General features: G+C 31.9%; 2 protein-coding genes across 4 annotated transcripts; one reads left to right on the forward strand and one right to left on the reverse strand.

Moving 5' to 3' along the window:
• The first annotated feature begins 227 nt into the window (after positions 1-227).
• Eps-15 (Epidermal growth factor receptor pathway substrate 15) lies at positions 228-14,240 on the forward strand. 3 transcript variants are annotated; one of them, XM_076802287.1, is made up of 14 exons: positions 228-537; positions 972-1,016; positions 1,334-1,567; positions 1,637-1,909; positions 1,996-2,205; positions 2,480-2,637; positions 2,707-2,866; positions 6,552-6,797; positions 7,671-7,733; positions 8,471-8,814; positions 8,894-9,083; positions 9,476-9,580; positions 9,668-9,982; positions 10,790-10,944. In XM_076802287.1, the coding sequence occupies exons 1-14, from the start codon at positions 511-513 to the stop codon at positions 10,790-10,792; spliced, it is 2,373 nt and encodes a 790-aa protein (XP_076658402.1). In that variant the 5' UTR covers positions 228-510; the 3' UTR covers positions 10,793-10,944. The 3 variants fall into 3 exon arrangements, with proteins under 3 accessions (XP_076658402.1, XP_076658400.1, XP_076658401.1); XM_076802285.1 differs by having other exon boundaries at positions 229-537; positions 10,828-14,240; XM_076802286.1 differs by lacking the exon at positions 7,671-7,733 and having other exon boundaries at positions 230-537; positions 10,828-14,240.
• On the reverse strand, positions 2,895-5,652 carry LOC143362275 (uncharacterized). The gene is made up of 8 exons (XM_076802288.1): positions 4,938-5,652; positions 4,674-4,857; positions 4,426-4,603; positions 4,031-4,310; positions 3,737-3,951; positions 3,463-3,644; positions 3,244-3,399; positions 2,895-3,179 (listed from the first exon to the last, which is right to left on the reverse strand). The coding sequence occupies exons 1-8, from the start codon at positions 5,077-5,079 to the stop codon at positions 3,008-3,010; spliced, it is 1,509 nt and encodes a 502-aa protein (XP_076658403.1). The 5' UTR covers positions 5,080-5,652; the 3' UTR covers positions 2,895-3,007.
• Positions 14,241-15,488: the final 1,248 nt, after the last annotated feature.

Raw genomic sequence — 15,488 nt, forward strand, 5'->3', positions numbered from 1 at the left:
AAAATTATACATACTAACAAGTTAAAACAGAAGTAATAATTGTAAGGTATACGGAAAAATGTACAACTTTTAAATACTCGATAAATTATTTAAGCAATCAAGGTATGAATATGCAGAAATCCGATATCTTACATCACACGATCTAATAAGTTCATAGAATTACAAAATGAATTCTGATTGAACATAAGTTCGATTATATCGTGCGCACAAGTCTATCTAGTTAGTTTGCATTATATCAGTTGATGAGAAGGAGGTGGAACGTAAGAGTGCTATGTATATATGTAGACGACAATCGAGCATGACAAGGAGCTGTATGTTTCTTACTGATAATTAATACTACTTTTCTGTTATGATCATATATTTTGATTGCTCGATCAGTAAACTGTAATCGTGGTGTTTCCTTGGTGTATAAGACAATAAAAATTCGTTTACGAAATGTTAAGTAAAATTGTTAACACGATGTACTATCGATTCAGAGTGTGATTGGTTAAGCCAGTGTTCAATGCGAGTATGGCCGCCCTGCCATCACCCACGCAGGTATATTGTAATTTTTAGATTTTTATTATGATATAATATTCAATCTATCGTGTATGTTATTAAACACGTCATTTGAAAAATTTATTTATATTTTATGTAAAAGTAACGCTGTTTCGTCATACATATTTTTATCATTTCCACATTCGTAAAGTCGATTACTTTAACTTCTTTGACAGCATAAATAATTTTTCGGTTCGTTCTTGAGAAGTACAATGTTTTTTCTTCCTTTATGGATAGATCCTTAGAATGATTTTTATAAACAGTATATTGTAAAATATAATAGCCTCAAGATAAACGTTTATCTACAGATTTACGAATGTTCGTTACGATAGGCCTCACATTTCCGGCAGTTAAAAATGATATCTACTAATATCCTCTAATGTGTTGTAGTTCATAAGACAGTTGGAGGATATGTAATAAATTTATTTTTACAGGTGGCTGGAAGCCATACTGCTATATATGAAGCCTACTATAATCAGGTATATTTTTAATATTTTGATAACGAATGACAATAAATCTAAATTACATTAAGTTATACAATCTAACCATGGTAACTTGAACTTTTATAAGTCAAGAAACTCTTTAAGACAATAAATTTCTGCATTCCTCTCTAATTTACTGTAGAAACCTATACAAAATTCAAATAAAGACTAACTGTAATCCAAATTATATGATACATATTCACTATATTATTTTACTATTATAACTTGAATTCAGAAAAAGTTTAAAATTAAAGTTTATTCCTATAAGTCAAGGTTCTATCGCTTATTATTTCGAAATTGTGAATTACCCTAAGGTTGATCCAAATGGATATGGGCGAATCGGTGCAATGGAAGCTGCAAGATTTCTTAAGAAATCCCAGCTAGACGACGATGTGCTAAGCCAAATATGGGATATGGCAGATCCACAATCACGTGGTTCATTAGACAAATCTGGTCTTTTTGTTGCTCTGAAATTATGTGCATTGGCACAAGCAGGAAGAGATATAAATATGTTGAATTTAAGTATGGAATTGCCTCCTCCAAAGATGGTAAGCTATCATATGGAATAACATAACAAATAAATTTCTTTGTTATTGATTAATGTTATATGTTTCTAGGGTGATGTTCCCATAATTTCTCAGAAAAAGATAGTTAATAGTTTGCCAGTAATAACACCTATTAGTAACGAAGATTGGTCTATTAAACCAGCAGAGAGAGCAAAATATGATCAACTTTTTGATAGCTTAAAACCTAAAAACGGATATATATCTGGGAATAATGTTAAAGGTGTTCTTATGGATAGTAAACTTCCCTTGGACACACTTGGGAAGATTTGGGAGCTTGCTGATATGGATGAAGATGGTATGCTGGACAGGCATGAGTTTGTTGTGGTAAGTTCTAAACTGAATATTCTGAAAGTATTTAATTGAATTTCTCTTGAGTTTTCTAATTGTTGTGTATCAAATTGTTTATATAGGCCATGCATTTGGTATACAAGGCATTAGAAAAATATGCAATACCAAGTGTGCTTCCACCAGAGTTAATGCCACCTGGTAAAAGAAAGGATGTTACCGTACCAGTATCAAAATCTCCAGTACCAGTAGGAATAACAGCTGTACCTCCACCTATCCCACCTCTGCCTAATGTATCAGTTACGAAAAATATGGCTGGCTTGGATATGGCAAAAGTATACTATACACACATACACCATAAGCAAAGTTGGGCCTTAACCAATTAAAAATTTTTATATGGTTGATTGACTAATGTCTATAATTAGAAAAAAATTAACTGTCAAGAATTGCTTACTGAATACAAATACTATTAGTCATTTATCAATTATTCAGTCATCAATTATTACAATTGTAATATTAAATCATTCATTCCATTGAATGTTGCCCATAAGCTATAAAATTTAATGTGCTTTGAAAATACTTTATTTAATGTAAAAATGTATGATACAGACTAGTGTGCAATGGGTAGTTTCCACTGAAGAACAAATAGCAGCAGGGAAATTGTTTTTGCAAGCTGATTTAGACATGGATGGATATGTCTCAGGTTCAGAAATCAAAGATGTCTTCCTTCAAAGCGGACTTCCACAGACTGATTTGGCTGTCATATGGTTTGTATATTTCTGTTATTTTCTCGTGAATCACTAATAAGTAAAAAGTAAAAGATATTTCATATTTAGGAGTCTCTGTGACATATGTCAAAATGGAAAATTAAATCAAGAACAATTTGCATTAGCCATATGGCTCATCAAGCAAAAACTTAAAGGCATTGATTCACCGGCAACCTTGACTCCCGACATGATACCACCTTCCATGCGAAAACCATCAGAAACCATTATGGTAAGTAGTATTCCATTTATTATTTCATTCATTATTTTTATATTTTTTCATTTATTATTTCCTTTAAATAATGAATTTTGTTTTATATTGTATGTTATTTCATTTAAACCATATAGTGTAATCAAGTATAATTAGCAATAATTAACGAATAGTAAAACGTTTGCGACCTTTAAACGCTTTCCAAAATACTATTATAAACACAGTAACTATTAAAATTCCGCCAATCATCATTACATTATAATTTACTTGCAACTCTGTTTCTCCTGTTACATTTAATTTTATTATACCAGCAATCTCATTCTTTTGCCAACAACTGCAAATGAAAATATTAAATATATGAAAATTGTTATTTCATTCAAATTTACAGAAGTATGTACCTGTAAATATTTGTATCTTCGAATTTTAGAGATTTAACAATTATATGTGCTTGAACATTAATATGAATTCTTCCTTCTGATTGCTTTTGAATGACAGGTGGGTGTAATATTTCATTGTTTATCTTCCAAGTAATCGGTATGTCTGTATTTAAATTTCTAAAAAAATTTTATAGAAAAGTATGCAATTTTCAACTGAAAATTTTTTATTTATTCATTTACCCTGGGCATATAAGTATTGCTTTTGTCTTATATTTTTGGAAAATCACTGTGCGTATAACTGGTGGTGGTGGAATAGGCATTCCTTGAACTATAGAATATATACCAGCACTGTTATTGGCACTTTCAAGTACATTTCCATTTTTATCTCGTACCTCAAATACTTCATTTTTTGAACATTTTACCTAAAAAGAAAATATATTAAAGCGCATACAACTGTGTGATATATTTTTAAATATTACATGTATATATGTATATTTACAAAATTTTAAAATACCTTACAATATTTAATCATTAATTCTGTTTTCCTATTCTTAATCTCTGGAATGTCTAGAATTTCTTTCGGTACATACTCACTTTTACATGGTAATTCATTTCTAAATACACGTAAAGTTACTTTAAATTTAGTTATGAAATCTTCGTTTAAATTATCAGTGTGAATTGTAGCTTGTGAATTGGACTGTTCTATTATCTCAGTTTGTTCATCTGCAACTTAATATTACTATATATTATTAAAAATTATTTGGAAAAATCTCTTATTAAAACAATACATAGTTTTAAAAAACCATACCTTGTCTTTTAGTATTTTCACGTGAAGAAATAGAACAATATCCATAACGATTTTTTCTTCCAACTGTATCACATGTAGAACATTGAGTCCATGTAGTCCACATTGTATAAATGAATAAATTATATTTTGATAGAATTTTTTCTGGTACCGCATGAGGTTTATGCGGTGCTGTTTCAGGATGCACCTGATTTATTTCTTGAGACTCATAATCGATTGAAAGATAATAAACTGTTGATAGCGTATCTCCCAGCTTACACCAATACTGACCAGCTTGATTAAACTAATAAATTAAAATCTCATATTATTCTACCATAAATAAACAATTTTCTTTTGTTTTATATATTTATATTTATTCACGAATTATAAATATAAAAAATATATATATGTATTTATACCTTGATATTATATATTATTAATCTTTTGTCGTCAGTTGAAATGAAAATGTTGTTTGATTCTTCTACAAGTTCGTCAGTTTCATTACTCAGTATTGTAGAACTATTATTGTTGAAATACCACTTTAAGTTATCGTTCATATATGTTTCTATGGGAGAAATACATATTGGACATTTTAACCTGTAATTATATGGACTAATAATTATAGTGTTAATTAGTTAAAATAGAATTGACATTCTCTTTATCATACACGACTGTTGTTCCTTCAAGAGCTATAAGTGCAATTGGATACATTGTCTTCTCTGTTGTGATTTCATTGTACATCTTTTTCAAACATTCATAATATTCTTGCCATAACTGTTTGTGTATTATCTTGAGAGTTTCGTTTGATCTTGGATATTCATACTCATTTATATCGAGCAATAATTCAGTCCCTTTGCACAAATGCAGTTATATAAAGTTGCAGTTGTGATTAATACTAACACATACATATAGTGTTATTATTTATATTTACCTTTTTGTTTATCAAAAATTTCACTCACTTTTTTACGCAGTTGATCATATTTTCTTCTAAAATTTACTCCTACTATCACATTGAATGCTATATGAAATAAAGCGTACAAAGATATGAGAGATCTTAAATGCATGTCGCACATAAATCAATGTGTTTTTGTTGTAAGAAATGTTAATAACATGAAGTTTGCAATGTAATGAAATGAAATTCAATATGTCTATTCTTTTGAAAACGTACTTAAGCATATTGTCCAACAGAAATAGATCAAATGTCTATGTCAGCAAACTGTGAATGTCATTTAAACAAAAAATTAAATATACATCTTTTGTGCACAAAGAAAAGCAACAGTTTTGGTAATCAAGAGTTTATGAAAGTTATGCCTCTTAATATAAATCACGGATGTCGCGTAGATGCTTTGGAAAAGGAAAAGATGAAAAATATTATGCATGTTAAAGAGTTACAAACAGAAGCCAAGAAAGCAAGATTGAAATCTTTGTACGATACAGATGATCCTGAAAAGATCAAACTTAAAACTCGACGTCAATATATAAAAGCATTTATAATAAATACGTTAAAAGATAATAGATTTATAGCTATAGATTGACATATTATCTGGAGTGTGAAGGAAGACTAAATAACTAATAATATTATTAGTATTTCTATTATTATTTTCGTACAAATAGATAATTATGATAAAGTAATTATACAAAAGGAATTAAAATGTAAATTTTGTGTAATAAATATTTAATATTATACTATCTTTGTTTTGCATCATGGTATACATTTCAAACTACTGTATTATAATGTATAACTTTTTCTATGCATTTTCTTTTTAATAGACCTTGTTAAGATTTCATAACACTACATTGAATTAAACTCTATATGATTTATAATATTGCGATAGAAAAATATTTATATGGTAAAACAATGTTTTTGTACCAATATTATACATACATATAATAGTTAATGACAATGTTTAGCCCAGCAAACAATTGTCATACATTTATCCAGTTATACTAATTTGTATTGATCAAGATAAGTTAATTAAGAAATTGGAAAGTTTTTCAGAAATATACAGTATGTCCATTTTAACTCGACTCGCTGGAATATCTCAGAAGGGGCTGAAAATATTAGAAACCTATGTTTACCAAAATTGTTTGGGGGTATGTGAAAAATGTTATTTTTCTCGTTTCAAAGATTTTCAAAAAATTATTTTTAACTTCAAGACGTATAGAAGAATCAGCAATCAGATATATTTTCTTCCTATCCACTTTTTTTCTACAGCTTTCTATCAACTATGTATGTATATGTACAAAACAGTAATTTCTCTCAGTGGCTCAAGCCTTGGTCCTTCTAGGGTTAATCCATAAAAAAATTTGTTTCACATTATGTACACCCTCTACAGCATGCAATTTTTGTAAAAAACATTTTTTTAATATTTTCAGTCCCTTCTGAGATATTCCAGCGAGTCGAGTTAAAATGGACTGTATATACCATAATATGGGACAGAGGCAGTATTTATCACATTTATTAATTTGTATTTTTATTATATTTACTACTGATTACAAACTTAAATTTACTTTTTAGTACACATAGCATAATTTTTGTGTTTAGGAAAACAACAATATATCTGGTTATTCGAATCCAGAATTAGACATGATAAGTAAAGATATAGCAGAGCTTGTGAGAGAAAGACAATGTATGGAGCAAGACATTGCACAAAAAGAAGCTGACATCAAGATTAAAAACGGCGAAATTAAGAACTTGCAGAGTGAATTGGATACGCTTGCTTCAACATTAAAGCAGCTGGAAAATCAGAAGGGTGAAGCACAAAAAAGGTTGAATGATTTGAAGGCTCAGGTAAATGATACTGCAATTAGATACTGTAGATTAGTAATCTGCTTGCTTATTTGAATAGCTTTGCTTTAATGTGAAATTAAAAACTGATGTATTTGTAACACGTACGTACATGCAATGCTTTCATTAAAGTACATGTAAACATGCGGCACCCCCAGGATTGTTTCAGTTAATAAAAAACAATTTGTGCAAAGTTTGAGCACGATCGGATAACGGGAACACGTGGCCCCGGCTCCTTAAAAATTAAAATAATTAATTAAATGCTCATTTTTACTAGATAGAATGTTCATGAATTTTTTCGTAATTTTTTGTTGAGCCAAACAGAAAAAATACTATAGGCTTTTCTTCAAGAGTAAATAAGAGCAACCCTAATGTGTCATATATGTATATATGAATATATGAATACATATATGTACATATATACATATGCGCGCGCGCGCGTGTGTGTGTCAAAGCGAAATTGGATGTATATCATCTTGATATTGTACAGGGTTACTCACCTAACTTGAAGACATAACAGCACTCATAAAACAATTAATTGTAATAAAGAGATTTCGTATACAACATTTCTCATAATAATTACTTGTATTCATTAATTGCATCGAGCATTGCTGAGCTATGTAATTGTGTAATTTTTGTTTCATACATTTTTTCGTATAATGAATAATTTAGAAGTAATTTGTAGTAGTCAAATTGAGTGAATCGCCTTGTATATTTATTTATTGTTTTATTCTTCGTTATTTGTTCTTTTTACATCATTTGAATTTTAAATTTCGAGATTTCAATACGTTGGACACTCTTAATGTACTTTTTAATTTATTTTCTTTGCGTTTAGTTTCTTTATTATTATTTAGTCCTATTATGTTTAACTTGTAGAAGACAGAAGTAGATAAAGATTTGAGTGAGGTCGAGCAGAAGATTCGTGAGGAACTAAAAAAGGTACATCGAAAGTTTCTAATTTTATTGACAGACAGGTATGATAAGAGATATTCAAATTTTATTTTTTCATTTTCGTATAATAAGTATTGCATTTGCTCAATATTTATTAGGTACGGAAAACTCGTAATTACATATAAATATTAAATAAGAAATTAAAAAGAAAGTAAAATATTTTAAACTTAAATTCTACCTCATGACAATGATGTGTACATACATGTATATACATATTATGAACTTTTAAAAAAGTGGTTGAAATATATGTCATTTTATGAAAAGCTTCATTTGTTTTGAGTTCACTTGCATAGATAATGCTAGTGCTTTGTTGCAATGCATGGTAAAATAATGTAGTATAGAGTATAGATTATTATCAGAAAAATTAAATCTGCTTGCAAATTTTCTCCTAAGGCCCCACTCTAGTACTAATCAGTTGTATGAAGATCTATTCATGTATAATTCTGTATTATATTTTTATCAAATATCAATTGATACAATAAAATAAATTAGATTTGGGTCTTAAATTATACACAAATGCATTACATTGTTTTTTATACTTCATATAAATACAGTTATACACTAAATTTGATGATGCAATTGTAACATGATCATTTGGTGCTAACAATAATGTGGTTAATGTACTTATAAATTTAAATGAAAATTATTTCGCAAGTTATGTATGTATAATATTTTGACGTTTAAATAATTTGTAGTAAGTGATGTGTTCCATTTTTCAAAAACAGGTTGACAAGCTACGTCAACAAGCAGAAGAGCAAGAATCTGTATTACATGCTCAAGAGGAAGAACTTAATTCTAAGCGACAAGAATTGGAAGGCTTGCGTCAAGAGGAACAGCAGTTGGAACAACAGCAAAACAAAAGTAGGGACCAATTAAACGAGTTGACGAAAAATTTGCAGGACACTCAACTACAAATTTGTCAAGCCAAGGCAAAAATCACTCATTTACAAGAACAGCAACGTCAAATGAGTGATGCGATTGCACTTTATGATTCTGCACTTGCGGCAGGAGATGCCACTCTTGTACCTGATACTAGTCTGCAATTTAATCCCGAAATTGAAGATCTAGAGTGAGTTTTTAAAATATAATTTGCATAGTTTTACGAACAAGTATGTTCTTTTGTCATCCTTTAATTTAAATCCATACAGGTATGAAACTGCCACAAGCAATGCAGATGGAGAGAAGGAGAAAAGGGCCGACTCTTTCTCAAATGTGAATGGAACAATACCAATGGATGGATTTGATCAAGACCCCTTTGCATCAAGTAAAGCTCAAGAAGCATTTGATGCATCAACACCAGATCCATTTGGAAATGCATTCCCATCACAGCCTGCTCCAGTATGTTTTCAACTTAAGTACAATATACGCCCTAAGTGTGTGAAAACTTTGAGATTGGAATTTCACATACAGTGGATCAAGAAAGTATTGACTAAAATTATATCTAATGTAATATGCTATCTTTGCAGTTTACATTATCAGAAAAAATGTAGTGCACCAATACTTTTTTTATCCACTGTATACTGCGTATTCAGTATTCACACATTTACTAACTAGCGTTTTTCTCAAAAACGATAAATTGTCCTTACACTAAAGTTTCCTCCTATGACTAGCTTTCCTTTCTCTTCTTCTTTTATTGCACTTTTAATTTTCACTCAAAATGACTCAAAATATGTGTTTGCATTTACATTTCCAATTACACTTCCAATTTTTTATTTTTGTCTGTTTGACAGTTTGACCCTTTTAGTGCATTTGATAATAGTAATGCAAAACAGGATCCTTTTGATCCATTTGGGAATGGAAAAAGAACTGATGTAAAACCTGTAATTGCTACAGCAGTAAGTTCTAAATTTTTTGGAATATTAAAATATTAGTGTCACGATAGAGATAATATATGTTAATTAATTTATTGATTTTTTCTCTAGGCAACGAAAGATCCGTTTGGAGATGATCCATTTGCGAATCTTCATGCTCCAACTCGGCCGGAAAGCCCTAGTCCCGCCCTTCCTCCTAAGAAAGCAAAGCAACCACCGCCTCGACCAGCACCCCCACGACCTGCTCAAGGGCCTACAGGTCCTTTGAGAGCAGCACCAGCGCCACCGACACCATCTCCTACACCGGATCCTTTCGCAAACGCTAACTCCGATCCATTTTCCGCTCAGCAAGGTATTATGGATAATAATAATGGCGGTTTCACTACGTCTACTGGATTCGCTGATTTTGCTAATTTCGATTCCAAGGTACGTACTCTCCCTAGTTTGTAAATAACACGTGAAACTTCATTAAGATGTGCTTTTATTTTATTAGTCGGTAGAATTACTATTTATTTAGCATGTAATTATTTATTAGCCCACAACTGATTTTTTCCCTTATTTTTAAGTGTTCCCACATATCGTCCTGGTCATATTTCATCATCTCTCCTCTTCATCAGCCTTTAGTATGTTATATACATAATACTATACTAGTATAGTACATTTCAAATGTAGCGATTTTTAACAAAAATGAAAATATGTTGGTATGACTTTGATCATTGTATTCAATTTATATCCGAATATACATTAACATTTGAAATGTATTATTAATTTCTATTATATGTCATTCCAATATGTTATAGTGTTATTTTGTAAAATACTTTTATATGATAAAGATTAATTGTATTGTTTGTTTTAAATTTAGGTAGAAGCTGCACAATTTTCAGTTTATTCATTGACCTGGCTTCTGGAGCATGCTGTCTACAAATTAATTTGTCCTCTTTGTTCCAGTATTATAATTTCATTTTATGATAATGCATGACATGTTTTCTTATTATTTCGTTCTTTACACGTTAAAGAAAATGTTCGATTTCTATCGATTAAATTACTACTCTTGTAGTAATTTGAATTGGGGTCCGTATCTTCTAACAATTGGAGAACACGGCCCGTGAATGAACTCGAACATTTTGAAGCGTTTATATAAATACACTTTATAGCAATTCGCCAGCAGTTTGGTTTGGTCCAGCAGCCTGACGATAACCAGCGATTTTTGCGCTATTCTTTGTACTATTTCAGTAAACGAAAATTGACCAGTGAAAAAACCCCTGCTTCAGCCTGAACCAACACCGAATCGAACGGCACCACCCAGACCAACGAGCAGAGCACACGCAACGTTATACCCAAAGCTGCCGGACTTCACGGAAGATCCTTTCAGAGATTATCGGTACGAAGACCCGTTTAACATAGCAGATCCTTTTGCCGACGACTCCGAGGACTTCAACGCGAATAAGAATAACGAAACGAGCAAAGTGGATCCATTCAGTTGCGGAACGTCTTCCGTGCTTCTCCGTAAGGATTCGATCACAAAAGGCTTCGAGACCGACTTCTCGAACACTTTCCCCCTAACCAAGAACAAAATTGAAAAGGACAATGCTAAATTCGACGCCGACTTCGTGAAAGCTTTCTCCGACGATAATAGAAACATTAAGGCCATCGAAACGGATGTCTTCTCGAACGCTAAAACGAAGACGATCGACATAGACGAGGCGTTTTCAACAAAAAGCGACAAGTCGAAGAAACAGGGACAAGACTTGACGCATAACAGTAAATCGAAGCCTGGTTACAATGATAAAAAAATGAAAGGGTACATCGATAAAGTTTGGAACGGCAACGGCAACGGCGCACCATTGACACTGAGCGAGGAAGAACAGGTTTTCCTGGCAGCCCAGCAGAGCTTGAAAACAGAGGAAGAGCGACGCAAACGCAAACAACAAGAAGATTTGGAATTGGCGTACGCACTTGAGCTGAGCAAACAAGAAAAGTCTGGGAAATCGTAAAAGCTTTTGGTCAGTAGAATAATGCTTTCGTTTCGATTTGATTTGTCCACTTGACTAGCATATTTTTCGGGCACAACGACTTCGCGAATCTTGATACAAGAAACAGGACTGAAGGGTATATGATACACTCACTTCGTACGATTGTTAAATTTAACTATCGAGATTTCAAGGTCTGCACTAATTAAGGCTATGAGGAACGTCTGCATAAACCGCAAACTACATATAATGCTTACTTTTAATACTATTTAGCATATCATAATTTCTGTGAAAAAAACAGAACAGAAAATATCTAGATGAAGTTTAGCGAGACATACGAATATCCAAGAAATTCATAGAAGCATATTATATATGTATAATATACCATACGAGATCAACAAACCATTTTCACTGTGTAATGTGAATTTAGTTTTGCATGTGGCCTTTTGGTTATTTTTTTTTCTTTCTGTTTCGAATCACTTCATGTACGATGCATATTCAATACACAGTCAACCTAACAACCAGAATGTTCAAAAGTATTGATATTATTTGATTATAAAGAAAGACATTTCTATTAAACTATAAGTCTATTCCGACACTCGAGTTTACCGACCGAGGAGTCGATAAATTTTTGTAAAAAAGAAAAATATATATTCATTATTGCCTTGCAATGTCGAATTCTAAAGTAACGACACCTACATACTCGCAGCTGATTGTACACTACCGCTAAACGTAAATTAGCAATGTATAAAGGCAAAATATAATGGCAGATTTATTGGATTGACAATAAAACGTTGTGTAATGTACTCCGTGAGTTTCAAGTGAGAGAAGTAGTAAATAAACGGTGCATCCGCAATGCAGACAGACTTTACAGCGGCGTTATTGCATAACATACAGTAACTATACATCTGTACATTCGCGACTATGTATGTAGTAGCGAAGCAACGTTTCTATTTGTTGTTTAATCTGCACCATAAATATGCCCTGTGTACGACATTGTCCGAACTTGATGTCTTCACCCAGTATTCGTTATAATCGTGAAGATTGAAAAAGAAAAAAGTAAGATATTCGATTACATGAATGTTAATAAGTAGAATTATACATTAAGTCGTTATTATACAGCGTCGTGTATCGTTCAGGAGACACTATTCTTTGATCCTCGCCGAACGTAGAAAGGGACAGCGAAACTCGAGTGGCCTCGGTCGTCGAGAAGTGTAAACATAACACAGGTCGGGTATATCGGTGTGAGACCAGGAGACTATTACTAATCCAATAACAAAACTTCTTTATTTTCCATTATTTTTTTTATGTGACTTTCACCAACATGTTCGTGGCATTTTTCCAATGAAACTGATACCAAATATGATAGAATTCCGATCATATTTACTTGTGTAATGAACGATGAAAGTTACTTTCCATTACAATTATATTAATGGAAAATTAGTGTAAATATGATCCGAATTGTATCGTGTATGGTATACCATTTTAATCAGAAAAATTTCACAAATATATTGATGCATCTCGTGAAAAAAATAATTAATAATAAAGAAGTTTTGTTATTGGATTAGTAGCGGTCTCCTAGTCTCACACCGATACATCCGACCCGTATTACACTCCTCGGCGAGTGAGGCCACTTGAGCTTCGGGGCCTTTCCGCGACGTTTATCAGCCAGGCCTTTGCGACATATATAGAGAAATCACTGTACAACATTTGCGTTGCCTTGGAGACGCGTTGGCGTGGTAGGGAAAATAGACAAACGTTTCGTTTTTTATCTGTTAGAAGAACCTGGATTCGGACAAAAGCAAGAAAGGGAAGAAGGTGGAAGCGTTCAGCCTTCGATCTTAGTACGTCCCAAAGAATAACGTGTTCAATGAAATCGTAGCTTGTGTTTGTCCTGAGGTATCTTGCGTCATGTGGAATACTCAAAATCAAACACAAAGGACCGCGTCTACCTTTACGTTCGACAGATAATATCTTGTAACTATCTACACAGCAGCGTGTTACACATGGTGTATATATTACTATCTGCATTCTTTCATCGTGATTACTATAATTGTGTTATTATTGTTATATCGCCATTAAGTGATATTATTCTATTACTATTATATTTGTATTGTAGTCTCTTCGAAAACACACGTGCTGTTAACATCATTTATCAGTGAATGAGAAGCGAGTGTACTGTAACATCATGCTGTATTTTCTTCTTGCGAATACGATGTTAGTAATGCGTTTTTTATTGCCGCTATTGTGTTCGAGAAGTGTGCGTATGCATGTTATGGCGGGTACACATGAACACATGGACGAGCGTTGACAATGTGTGCCAGAAAACGACCGTCAGCGAACTGACATATTGTCATGTCTAATTCGAGTAATTTGAACAGTTTTGTTTTTTTTTCATCCAGAGGGTTGAAATTAGTTCGTTTAGTCTTCACAATATATGATTCATTATTCTGCTAAAGATCATAATACATTTCCTGTTTGATTCTGGAGGACACAGTACTGACGAAATTTGAAGCATCGTGTTGACATTACGATAAAGAAAAATTGAAATTATTAGGTAATTTCATAAGTATTATTTTCAAGATTAATTTTAACCCTGGATATGTACGTATACTTTTTGTAATTTATTTAAAGCCCTGGAGTCTAGTGAATACTAATTTCTTGTTAACAAGAATGTATACCTTGAGAATAAAGCTTAGAAATATTGTCCCCGACTGTTGATATCTGTGAATATGTTGAAATGAACTACAACATAAAAATATGATAGCAAAATCTACTTGTGATTTTTTATCCTCTTAATATATCAGAACCGAACATTTCATACAGTATGCGTTTCCTATGGAGTCACAGTGACCAAAGAAAGAGTTTCCAGGCTGAAGCTCAACAAAAAACGAATAGGAATACGATTACTAATAATATAATTATAGGAATTATACTTTTATTTAATTGAATGATAGATAATCGCTAAACTGGTCCAAGATTTATCGATACTGATCCTAATTCCAGTTATCCGTTTTAAAAGAAGCACCCATTCTTTCCGCTTTAATCCCTGTGTAAAAGTACCGTACCATTTTCAATAGTTCAATGTGAAATATTCCATGTCTATTTCTCCGTTTCAAAGTTTAGGAAACTGTTCCTATGTACAAGATATTATAATAAAGATCTCTTAGAAATTATTTATATTTTTCCTTGTTTTTTAAATTAATATCCAACCCCTAAAGAACAGAACAAATGATTCCTGCCGATATTCCTATAAGTGGTAGTGCAATAAGCGGCAGGAATCGTCTGCTCCTGAAAACAGCGCCACTAGACCGTAGCGGCAAAACGTTCAAACTGTTAGCCAAACGTTACCGACCGAGTAACCGTTTTTTTATTTTTTTATTTATTACGCTTATCAGCGGATATACATAGAGTGAACATAGTACTAATAATAAATAACAGACAATATGCCTCCTAGACATATTCAGGTACTAACATTACCATCATATCACAATATAGGCGGGAAGCTTATCGACTAATATAATTCCTATGACATCAATTATTCTGCATTTAGTCAAAACATATTGGCCTAAGACTAATCATTTATAAAATTGGAATTGTATACCCTGATATTGCAATATGATTAATAATTCCATTAAACCACTCGTCGGTGACTGATCTCAAATACCAACATCGCTAAACATTCCGCGCTTAGAACATTTGCTCGTGAATTACGGAAGAAACGTCAGTGACATAAGCAATAAATAAACGTATAATGCGTAGAATTAAAATAATTATCTTTTATTGTATAATTTCATTACACTCTTATTGCCTTCTTATTTTCCATATTGTTCACCATTGTAATCATTATTTTATAATCGATAATTTATAGGTGAATTAATTAATTTGGAACTTCTTGCGATATTTATAAAATAATGATTATTCAACAAAATATATTCTGTAATAGTTATAGAATAAAAAAA

Source organism: Halictus rubicundus, chromosome 16, assembly GCF_050948215.1.
Source record: "Halictus rubicundus isolate RS-2024b chromosome 16, iyHalRubi1_principal, whole genome shotgun sequence".
In the NCBI taxonomy this organism is placed as follows: domain Eukaryota; kingdom Metazoa; phylum Arthropoda; class Insecta; order Hymenoptera; family Halictidae; genus Halictus; species Halictus rubicundus.